The following is an 11,711-nucleotide window of genomic DNA, read 5'->3' on the forward strand; positions in this document are numbered from 1 at the left end:
TCTTCGGATGCGATTCTATATGCATCCAAAGAAGTGGGCTGTAGTCCACGAAAGCTTATGCTCTAATAAATTTGTTAGTCTCTAAGGTGCCACAAGTACTCCTGTTCTTCTTTTTAAAGGATCTAGGCACCTAAATCCCTGGTTTAGGTATCTCAGTCCCAGGGTGGGGACCACTGTGATGCACAGAATTCCTGCTGCAACCCTGGAGGTGCCTAAACTCGGCCCCTGAGTTTTTGCAAAGCTCCCGCTGCGCCTATGTTTCTGCCTCTGGCCATGGGCACTGCTGCCCCCCCGTGAGCACCCAGGCACTGATCTCCTGCCTCAGCCCCAGAGCGATTCGCAAACCATGGGGAAGGGAGTGTTCAGCTGGCTAGGGGCCCGATCCAGTAGGGTGTGCGCAGAGGCCACCTACCGGATCGGGCCCCTCAGACAAGTGTACACAAACCAGCGTGGTGTGAGGAGGGGAAGAGGAGGCCTTCTCCCATAACATTTAGATAAGTAATTAGGGTACCCATCTGGGAAGTGGGCGACCTCTGATTCAAGTCCCCTCCACCTGCAGTTTTGAACAGGGATCTACTATTTCTCAACTGAGTGCTCTAACCACTGAGCGATGGGACAGTCCATTGTTCTGTCTTTTAGAGCGAGGGAGAGAGGCCAAGGCTGGGAATGACTTTCTGGTTTGGGTGGGTGCAGCGCCCCCCCAGGATGTGGGAGACCCAGGATCCAGTCCCTTTGTTCCAATGACTCTCAATTATTTATCCACCACGAAACAGCTCCCACTGGAGAGACTGAGGGACCCCCCACACACACACACATAGAAATACCCTGTAGCCCAGTGGTTAGAGCTCGCACCAGCAAGGTGGCAGAATCCTGTTCCAGTCCTTTCTCCCATCAGGTAGAGGGGATGTGACCTGGGGGGTCTCCCACATCCCAGGTGAATACCCTACCCCCCGGGATAAATGATATGAGGGAAGTTGTCCTCTTTCTCCTCCACCCCCTGATTGGAGCAGTTAGCTCCACGAGAGGGGCGGGGCTTAGCGTACACCCCTCTGGTTGGCCTCTCCTATTGGCTAGCTTAGGCGGCTCCCTGCCTCACATGCTGGCTTTCGTGAATCGCCGTCTAAGACGCCCATCTCTCCCCATTGGTTGTATCTGAGCGTAGACCCCTAACTCCGGCTTTTTGTATCGCGGTGATTTCCCCAAGCACCCACAAGTGAGGTGCGGTGACCTGCCAGGGTATGTCTTGAACCAGTGCCGGGACACCAGCAGTTAAATGGCCATGGATGCCCTGCCTGGGCGGGGGGGGGGCTCCAGCCCTGCTGGGACCAAGCTGTGTTTTGATCAGGGCTGCCGAGAGCGGGTTCGGGCCCCGGTGAAAAAAATTTTTTGGGCCCCCCAGCAAGGGCGGACCAGCTAAACAGGGCCGACGAGATGGGGGGGAAGCTGGGGAAGCCGGGCCACGCACCCCTTTCAGACCGCCGGGCCCCGGTCATTTGTACCGGCTTCCCCCGCCTCTCGTCGGCCCTGGTTTTGATGTCATGACATTGAGCCTTTTCTCTGTCTATGATTGCATTCCCCCTCCCTGCCAAAAATGGGGAGTGCGGAGATCACGGGGGGCAAGGAGAAGAGAAGAGAAAAGTGGGGGCACCATGCCCAGCCTGATGCACGTGACAGCCATCTTGCTCGCCTAGCCTGTTCCTTTGCGGGCACAGACGAGCAGGGAGCAGCTACCCTCTCAGGAGGGACTGTGGAAATAGGACTTGGTCCTCAACTTTTGTCCTCTCGCCACCGCAATGAGGCGTGTGTCCTTTGGGAAGAAAGGGAGCTGGTTCTGAACCACAACCCCGATCTTCGCGATGTGCCTCCGCTGGCACCAAGTCCTCTAACTCACGCCCCTCTGGTCCGTGGATACCTTGACTGTAACAACGTGAGTGTTAGCAAGCAGAATGGAATTGGAAGGCTGATTCTGAGAAGGGGCTGCTCACCGGGCTTACGGGAGCTGCATCTGCTTGATACCCGCGCGCCTTAATCCCTGGAAAAGGATCCAAGGAGCCGGAAGCTGGAGTAAGTTCTACCTCCTTGCTCGGCTGAGCAGCGCCAGCCTGTGGAGACCTCAGTGACGGGGTCGCTTTCACCATTGCTATTTAAACCAGGGCTGCTAGAGCCAACTGACGCTGTGCGAGGCATTCACATAAAATCAATCATTTTACCTCCTTGGGAAAGGCTGGGACATTCCGTGCCCACGGGGACCCCTCCATCACCTAATCCCCACCTCTCCCATACCTCCGACCTTCCCTGCTGAGTTATCGATCTGTTGCAGCAGTTGTCCGAGCTGTTGTTCATGGACTTACATCCTTGGTCAATATCTCTGCTGGGCTACAGTTTATCACTGGGTGGGGATTAGCAATGGGCTTCCACTGAAGAATTTGAATCTAGATTTTGGACACGTGAAAGTCCAGTGGTGCTTGAATCATGGACTTTTGGTTCTGGTCTGGCTCATGTGTTTAAGCCAGGGGTTAACTAACCCTCTCTGTTAAAATCCACACTCTAAAAGCATAGGTATATCGGTTTTAAAAAAAATAATCTGTGGCCTGCAGAAGACTAGGCGGTGGTCCCTAGAATGATGCATCTTGAGAATGAAGCAGTAGGGGATCAGGGGGGATAATTCATAAAAGGAAAAACAATCCATTGTGGCTAGTCGCTTCTAATGCTTCTAGAAGCACAGAGCCCTTCCCGGCAGGTTGTTTGCAGCCCTCATCTCGAAGTCATTGCATCGTGAGTAGCAGACAGTTGAGTAGATGTCACAGTCCCCCAGGAAATGTTTCCATAGCTACCTAGTAAAACAAATGCTAGAACAGAGGAATCATGCAAACAGGTGTGTGTGTGGGGGGGTGTCTTTGTCCTTGTATCCCCCTCCATCTCCCAGGAAGCTATGCTCACACACAAGTCACCATCGCAATGTACATGTCACGGCAGAACAAGTATAGTGCAACCGAGTCTGCAAGGCAAATCCATTTCCTTAACAGCCAAATTAGAGCTGCCTTCTCTCCATTGCAAGAAGGCCTCCGCATGGTGCTATCAAGCCACTCGGTCTTGGGTTCAAAAAGCGTTATATTCTTCCTAGGCAAGTTCCTCCTTGCAGTCTCCATGCAACGCATGTGTAGTTCTCCAACTTGTTCAGAGGGCACATCCTTTCATTAGCTAGAGATTCCCTTTCCCCCCACACACACCATTTTCCAGCATTGCAGAGCAGTTTAGGACCGGAAGGGATGATAAAGATAGATGACTGCGGTGGCTGGCGATCGTAGCATGGAGGAGAGAGTTTCTCTGCTCACCTGGGCTGCTATGGGTTTTTGGAGATGCTCTTACTAAAAGTGGCCCTTGATTTGTTTGGCACAAACTGGGGGCGCATGTGTGCAGACACCATTCTTATCAGTGAGGATTGAATGCACCGCCTCGAGCACTGAAACCACAGGCCTCCAACCCCGGGAGCTAAAGGAATTATTCTTTTCTATGAGTAACAGGCTTATAGTCACTGGGGTTGGCCACTAGAGGGAGACATGGGAGCACACCCCCTAAGCCAGAGTGTTATATTTTCAGGGAACATGGACGTGGGGCCCAGACGGGCAAGGAGCCATCCTGCTGGTGAACTGCGACAAGGACAACCCATTTATCTCTGGACTGGATTGCGACGATGAAAAAATATTCAGCAAAGAAGGTATAAGCAGACCCCTGTCCTTTATAACTCACAGCTGGGTAAAAACTCTTTGGGGGGGGGTGTTGGTTTGTTTTTAAATGTCCTTTTCTTTGTTGCTAATAACAACGCAGGTTATCAAAGCAGGGAGAATTTTTAAAAGCTAATTTACCTTCACTTTTCATGCTGCTGTCGCATGAAAGTTTCTAGACACTAAACCTGCATTTGGGGCCAAATTTGACCCTTCAGTGTCCTCTTAAAGTGAGGGTCTATCCTGGAAAGCATTGACTCTGGACTCTGCATTCCACGTGTGTGAGGCAGGTCAGATCAGTTTAGGGCTGAGTAAGTTTTACTTTGTTTAACAACCCAGTTGTGAGTGAGCTGGTTTCTCTTCTGGCTCCTGCATCACAACCAGAATCCTTAACTCAGTTCCAAGGGCAGGACCAAATTCCCGTCTCGGTTTGTTACATCCGTGTGAGCCAGTTGCCTCGGTGAGGTTGCACAGGGGTAAGAGGACAGCTCCTGATGACAGTGGAAGTTACGCTGATACCACTATGGGCAGAATTTGGCCCGCAGAGTCTTTATGACAAGTGACGATGTGAGAAAAGGGAAGAACCTGGTCACACTTTCAGAGCCCAGGGGGAGTCTGCGTACAGAGCGCTCCCCCCCGCCCCAGTTCTGGTGATTGTTTCTCCAACATACGTGAAGATTCACAGGTCAGTAACACCAGGGAAGGGCAGCATCTCCCCTGCACAGCAACCAGAGAACTTGTGAAGAGCAGATGCAACTCGCTGGTTCCACTTACTCCAGTAATAACTGGCTGGTGTAATCAAGGGGGAGACCCCCCCATTGCCTACCAGCCGCTGTAGTGCACATGTTGATCTGCCGCTCACTTGTGCCTCGTTACACTGGACAGATGTTACTGTTTTTATTTTACTGTACAGCAGGCTTCTCTGTGAGCGAGCTACTGGCAGTCTCCCCTTTTATTACTGGCAGCCGTTTGCATCAGAAATGCTGAATTCCGACACTCAGGCCATGGAGCTGTTGCCCAGGCTAAAGAGATTGGTCTGCCCCTGTGTGGTTCTCATCATTCGTTTTGGGGCTTGGCAGCAGGACGGTCGCGTGTGTGACCATGCGTCTCCAAACCAGGGATCGGATGCACACAGCAGCGCATCCTACTGCAGCACAGTAATGCTGTGATCGCCGTCTGCCTCTCCAGAGTCATCCGCGCAGAAGCAAGCGGTTTGTGAATTCGCTGAAACTTTGAGTGTCTGCAACTGTCTTTTGCTATTGGTCTTTTCATGGATCACCTAGGGAAGGTGCTCTGGTTTTCCCAGTCTGACCCATGCACCCACCTCCATATGTTTCTTGCTCATTAATTTGCCACACACGGTTGTTAGTCGATAACTTTAATAACCTCGGGAGCGGTGACAATGCTGGGTCCGATGTCCTGCCTTCATTTGCCTTTGTTGTTGTTTTTAGATTTGCGGGACATGTCTCGGATGATCTTGAGAACCGAAGGCCCCCAAAGACTGCCTGCTGGGTATGAAATGGTTCTCTACATTCCTATGTCTGACTCTGACAAAGTAGGAGTCTTTTACGTGGAGAGTAAGTGGTTCCTCTGTTCTTTCTCTTCTCCTTCCCCCTGTTTCATGATGCTTGTTATCTCTCTCTAGTGCTGCAACCTCTTCTTTTCCTTTTCTCTTGTTTCCTGTATGCGCTTTGTTGAGGTTTTCCAGGCACACTCCTCCCACTAAAACAATCGACCCTTTGGGAATCACTCACCCAGCGGGCAGTAGTTCACTGCCCCAGCACTTCTCTGGTGGCGCCATCATTTCCCCCAGAATTTAAAGTTTACTGTCTTGTAAAAGAATACCTGATCCTGATCTTGCTCAGGCTGATATCAATCAGGAGTCCTTGGAGTTACACTAGTGACAGACCAGACTGCCACCCTAGGCTTCTAGCATTATAGTTGCAAAGATAGCTTTCCCAATGGGGACCCTGAAGCCATGCTGTCTGTCCGATACTAGAGATGTGCCTGTCTCAAAGAGATGTGACAGAAACAACAGCTCTGGGAAGTGGGAACTGCCTCCTCCTTCCCAATGGGGTGTTAACTCTGAAGCGTTATGGTGAGCCAAGCAGTGCTGACGTTTACGTGTTTCACCGCTCGTTAGTTTAGCAAAGCTATTCGACTTCTCTCAGTTTGTGGGTGGAGTTTGGGAACAGTCCCTTCCTTTCTCTGCCTCCATCTGACATAGTGGGAGCAAAAGCAGCACAAGATGTTTTGTTTCCTGGGATCTCATGTCTGCTTTCCCTGAGGGTGGATTTCGCCCTCAACGAAAGTGAGGGCCTAGGGATAACACTGTTGGACACAGACATGGTGAAGGTCTGTGTAAGATTCCCTCCGACCCCACTGTTCGTACCCTGTAGTCTCAAGCTGTAGCACTGCTGTTGTCCCAGTCAGGGCTGGAATCCTCACCATGCCAAGTTAATCTACTAGACACTAGGGTTACTGTTATTTCACAAAAACAACAAGGAGTCCGGTGGCACCTTAAAGACTAACAGATTTATTTGGGCATAAGCTCTCATGGGTAAAAAAACCCACTTCTTCAGACTTTATTTCACACGTGTCTATGGTGTGCATGGTGCTTTACACGTGTGCATGGTGCTTTACACAGCAAGGAGACACACTGACCTTGTCCCAGTCTAAGCTGATCACAAGACAAACCATCGCGGGTAATAACAGGCAATGGGGATAGACAGATGGAGGAATGGACTCAGAATCAGGTTCTGGGGTCCTTTGGGTGACCAGGTGTGTATTATGTTTCTTCTTAGAGGATTTTGTTTGCCTTCTAAGGCAAACGGTTGGTTCGTACTAAATAACCAGCATGCTTTGCTATAGCCCGGGGTGGCCAAACTGCAGCTCGCGAGCCACAGTTAAAGTGCGGCTTGCGGAGCCCCCAACTCCTCCGACTACCAGCCTCGGTGCGGACTTGGGGCTTCTGCTGTATGGTGGTGGGGCTAGGAGCTTCTGCCCAATGGCGACGGGGGTCTCGGCGCTTCTGCCCCATGGGAGGCACCTGCCGGGGTTCGGGGCAGAATCCCTAGCCCCACCACCCCACTGCAAGGCGAGAACCCAGGCAGGCGCACCCTACCAGTCTGAAGCCCCAGGAGGCACTCCTGGATCTTGAACTCCTGAAGATTATCATATGCAGCTCAGAAAGCGTGGCCACCCCTGCTAGTTGCTGGGCCATCTCCCCTCTACTTGAACAACCAGGCTCTGTGCTGCTTAGCTTAGGAAAATTGAATGGATCTTAGCATAAGGCACCACCCACCCAGCTCACCCCCTTCACCTGTGCTAGCACCTTATCGTTCGATGAGCAATCCTGTGGTGACATGAATGTATCTCCCACTGTCACACAGCCGGGGCAATGCCCGCCGGGCGTGCCATGCTTAAAGCCGCCAACGACCTTCACTTCCTATTGGAGCTGGGAAATGGTGAGGCCTTTCCCCCCAGGGACGTATTCTGTCTTAGCTCAGTGCAATGCAGAGCCAGCGTCCACCAGGCCAACTACCTGTCCACCATTGAGAGCTGCCAGGGAGTGAATGAATGAGTGATGAGTTGATCCCACTCCCTTGCCAAAATTCCACTCTGAGTCCCCTGCCAGCTCCCATTGATGTGAGCACTGGTGAGCGCTATGTGTTATCTCTCTGGACATTAATTAAACATGGCAGTGTTACAGAGAGCAGGGCCGTTAGCATCTCTGGCAAGTGCCTATGTCCTAATGTTTCTCCCAGAGCTGGCCGTTCATACCAGGGCAGTGCAGTCAGTTGCAGATGCCAGAGCATATTTGACTTGGGCTTTGGGCTGATTTAAAAAAAAAATCAGTGTCTGGATATGATTGGGTTCCAATTAAGAGCCAACGAGAGACTTATCTACCAGATCGTTAACTGCCACGAGCCGTATCACCCAGATGAAATTGTATTAGATTGGGAGAAATAATCTAGCAAAGAGGCTTTAAGAAAATCATTGCCAGGAAAACGACGAGTCCGGTGGCACCTTAAAGACTAAAGATTTATTTGGGCATAAGCTTTCGTGGGTAAAAACCCCACTTCTTCAGATGTTGTTTTTGTGGACAGAACAAGGAGTAATGGTCTCAAGTTGCAGTGGGGGAGGTTTAGGTTGGATATTAGGAAAAACTTTTTCACTAGGAGGGTGGTGAAGCACTGGAATGGGTTCCCTAGGGAGGGGCTGGAATCTCCTTCCTTAGAGGTTTTTAAGGTCAGGCTTGACAAAGCCCTGGCTGGGATGATTTAGTTGGGGATTGGCCCTGCTTTGAGCAGGGGGTTGGACTAGATACCTCCTGAGGTCCCTTCCAACCCTGATATTCTATGATCCAGACTAACACGGCTACCCCCAGTACTTGATTGCCAGGAAAAAAGTCTCACCATGATAATCCCTTTTAGGTAGCACGTTTTCATTCATAGATCTTAAAGTGCTTTACAAAGAAAGTCAGTATGAATATCACTCTTTTACAGATGGAGAAACTGAGGCACAGAGAGGGGTCACAACATATAACAAGTCAGTGACAGACCCAGGAGGCGAGCCCAGGTCTCCTGAGTGCTAGCCTCGTGCTCGAGCCACAAGGCCAGGCGGCTTCCTTCTCAGAGCTTTCGTTCATTGGGACCTTGCTAGAAAGCCAGCGCCTGTCCATTAAAACAGGACTCATGCATTCTGTTTGAAATGCTTGTCCTGGCTGACCTCAAATTCTCTGTTGCTTCTGAGTAGTTCAGACATGGAGTGAAGCTGGCACAGGTGTTTCGCAGGGTGTTGAGTTTCTTCCGTGTGCATTAGAATCATTTCAAAACAATTGAATAATATAATACGTGAAAGGATATCCACAGTGTTTTCGAGGCTGGCTCGTTGCTCTTAAACTTGCAGTTTTGAAGCGCCCTTTCTGGGACACGGGATTTACCCAATCTTTATTATCATTTTGATTTGCTTTAAGGTAAGGCACTGTGCTGGGGCATACATGTAATGAGTTAGCCGCTGGCCCAAAAGAGAGGATTATGATTCCTATTTTAGCGATGGCGAACTGAGAGGTTAAGTGAGGCTTCCCAGGACACACAGTGAAGCGGTGGCAGAACTGGGATTTGATCTGAGCAGAGCTGGGCAAATCACTGATTTTTTGATTCGGTGGCTGAAACCAACCCCCCTCCCCCAAAATTGTTTTGGGTTGAATGAAACATTTCATTTCAGCCTAGGGCGTTTGTCCTCCTTTTCTGTGTTTGTTCATTAAATCTAGCTGCCTTTCTAAATGCAATGTGGTGTTGAAATGTATCGTTTTGAAAACAAAATGTTTCGAGGTGCCTTTTTTGGTGAATAATGTATTCACCGGAAAAAAATCCACCCAACTCTAGGGCCAGTGCCTTAACCACAGGGCCATGCTTCCTCTCTCTACGGCTCGGTCCAAGATTCCATAACTGGCTCACCGTGGTTGGCTTCCCTGTCCGGATGCTGGGTGGGGCTGATGGCCTGTAATATACAAGGACAGACCAGCTGATCTGGCAGTCCCTTCTGGCTTTAAACTCAGTGATGCTATAAGAGTATTATCCTAAATACCTGAAAGGATAAAATGCATGCCCTGGTCACAGTGAATTAAGGAGTAGCCACAGTGGCTTCTCTTGGGCAGAGAATCATAGAAGATCAGGGTTGGAAGGGATCTCAGGAGGTCATCTAGTCCAACCCCCTGCTCAAAGCAGGACCAATGCCAACTAAATCAGAGGAGGTTCTAAAGCTGAATTTGGTGATGTCATCTGGGACCAAGCCTGAACGTCGCTGGGATGCGGCTTTGATCGTGCCTTTGAGAGGCCACAGAGCACAATCAAAACCCTGGAACACAAAGTACCTCTAAAACCTGGCCACAGAGCACAATCAAAACCCTGGAACACAAAGTACCTCTAAAACCTGGCAGTCGCAATGCTGAAAGAACAGTTAAAACAGAGACGGGGTTTTAACTCTGCAGCTTGTAGGAAAACGTCGGTATGAGGCTGGGGCGTGTCAGCACATGAGCACACCACAGCTCTCAAGGGCGTGGAGAGCCCTGCCTCTCTGGGACTGAAATTGAAGAACTTGTCTTGGCAAGATTGTGTGGAGCCGTTCCCTTAGCTCAAATGACAGTGCACTGGCCTGGAGTGCTGGATACTTGGGCTCCTAACCCCTCCACTTAATTAACTTATTAACTGGCTATTTAAAAGACAAACGACAGTCTCTGGTTGTATCTGTGGAGCACAGGGATTTACTCCTGGGGGAATTCTGCGCCACAAAATTAAAAATTCTGCACACAATATTTTAAAATGCTGCATATTTTATTTGTCAAAATAACACAATATAATCACGCCAGTTTCAATTATTTCAAAATACCTGTCAGCCAGTATGTCTGTAACAATACAGACAAAAAAAATTTCAGGAAATGTTTTTGGACAAATAGCTTTCTTACTAGGCATATTAATACAGAACCTTGAGTTCATTTAAACTACAATACAGAAATGTATTTCCTGCACCCCTCAGAAGCAGTGCAAAGACTTGGGGGAGTCAGGGGTAATGGAGGAGCTGAGGGAGAAGGAAGTAATTACTGGGAAGAAGCCTGAGAGTGAATCAGGAGGGTTGTTGGGTGTGGGTGGGAGAAGTATGGAATAGGGGTTTTTTTTGGGGGGGGAGAGGGATTGTTAGGGAGGTGAGGAGCCTCCCCCATGCAGACCCTGGCAGACCCCTAGCCTCTCCCATTCACTATGGCACATCTGCCCTTGTCCTCATGTGGTCCTGCATCCCCACTCCCCTGTCCCCATGTGGCCCTGCAGCCCCGTCTCTATCCCATCCCCTTGTATCCCTGCACCCCCCTGTCCCCATGTGGCTCTGCAGCCCCCTCCCATTCAGCCCCTGCCTCAATGCTGTCACCTCAATAGCTCTTGAGCCCGCACCCCAGCATGTCCCCCCACTAGCCCTTCTGAACCCCATTCTGTGTTCCCCCCGCAACCCCGTGTGCCCCACTCTGTCTGTCCCATGCCTCCTCACCTGGCCCCACTGTGAGGACTGCAGCCTCTCTGCTGGCTGGCTGCCCTCTCTTCTGGCACCACAGCAGCCTCTGCTGGGCAAAAGGTGTAACTGCAGCATCTCTCCAGTAGAATCTATATTCTGCGGAGAAAAAAAAATCTGTGGGGGACATGAATTCTTTGTGTCTGCAGTGGTGCAGAATTCCTTCAGGAGTAGCAATTGGTCTCAAATTATGGCCTGGAGCCACCAGCAATCCCCAGAGTGTTGCCATGCGGGTCATAGAACTAAAGATGCAAGCATGGACCTATTAAGGGTGAGAAGGGAAGAGAGCCCCACAAAATTATATAGCTGGAGACAACGTGCTACAGGAAAGTCCCATTTTTCTAAACATTCCTTCTCCCTCACACCCTTTTTTCTTCTAGATCCTTTCTTTGGTCAGCGTTACATCCATGTCCTGGGTAGGAGAAAGCTGTATCATGTGGTGAAATACACAGGTGGATCTGCAGAGCTGGAGTTCTTCGTGGAGGGTCTCCGCTTCCCAGATGACACCTTCCCTGGGCTGGTCTCCATCAACATCAGCCTTCTAGAGTCATTAACTGAGGTTGTTGGGCATGGTAGGGAGGGGTGGGGCATGATGTCACCTGGGAATAGGATGTTTAATTGCATGGGTTTAGCAACACTGCAGACATAGCAAGCTGTGAAATATCAGTTGACTGGCATGATGCATCCTTAGGTAACTCAGTTGACATCAGGGAGATTAATTTATTTCAGTAACCATTGGAAGCCCAAGAACAGGTCAAATGTGCTAAACCCAGGGATGTTTGTGAATTACATTTTCTTCCAGATGCACTCTTGTGCCACTCTTGTCTTACAATAATCATTGCATGGGGACTGGATGTCTCAAGGAATCAGTAATGGGATATTGAGTCTTTAGCCTGTAGGTTGCTCCTTCAAATCCAGTCC

General features: G+C 50.1%; 1 protein-coding gene across 1 annotated transcript in view; it reads left to right on the plus strand.

Annotated features, from left to right (window-relative positions):
* LOC117868087 (protein-arginine deiminase type-2-like) overlaps nucleotides 1-11,711 on the plus strand; it is an 82,519-nt gene that overhangs the window by 40,336 nt on the left and 30,472 nt on the right. Inside the window, exons 5-7 of the mRNA XM_034753683.1 lie at nucleotides 3,601-3,718; nucleotides 5,177-5,302; nucleotides 11,171-11,349. Coding sequence (XP_034609574.1) covers nucleotides 3,601-3,718; nucleotides 5,177-5,302; nucleotides 11,171-11,349 — 423 coding nt within the window. The remainder of the gene's footprint in view (nucleotides 1-3,600; nucleotides 3,719-5,176; nucleotides 5,303-11,170; nucleotides 11,350-11,711) is intronic.

This window comes from Trachemys scripta, chromosome 19, assembly GCF_013100865.1.
Source record: "Trachemys scripta elegans isolate TJP31775 chromosome 19, CAS_Tse_1.0, whole genome shotgun sequence".
Taxonomy (NCBI): Eukaryota; Metazoa; Chordata; order Testudines; family Emydidae; genus Trachemys; species Trachemys scripta.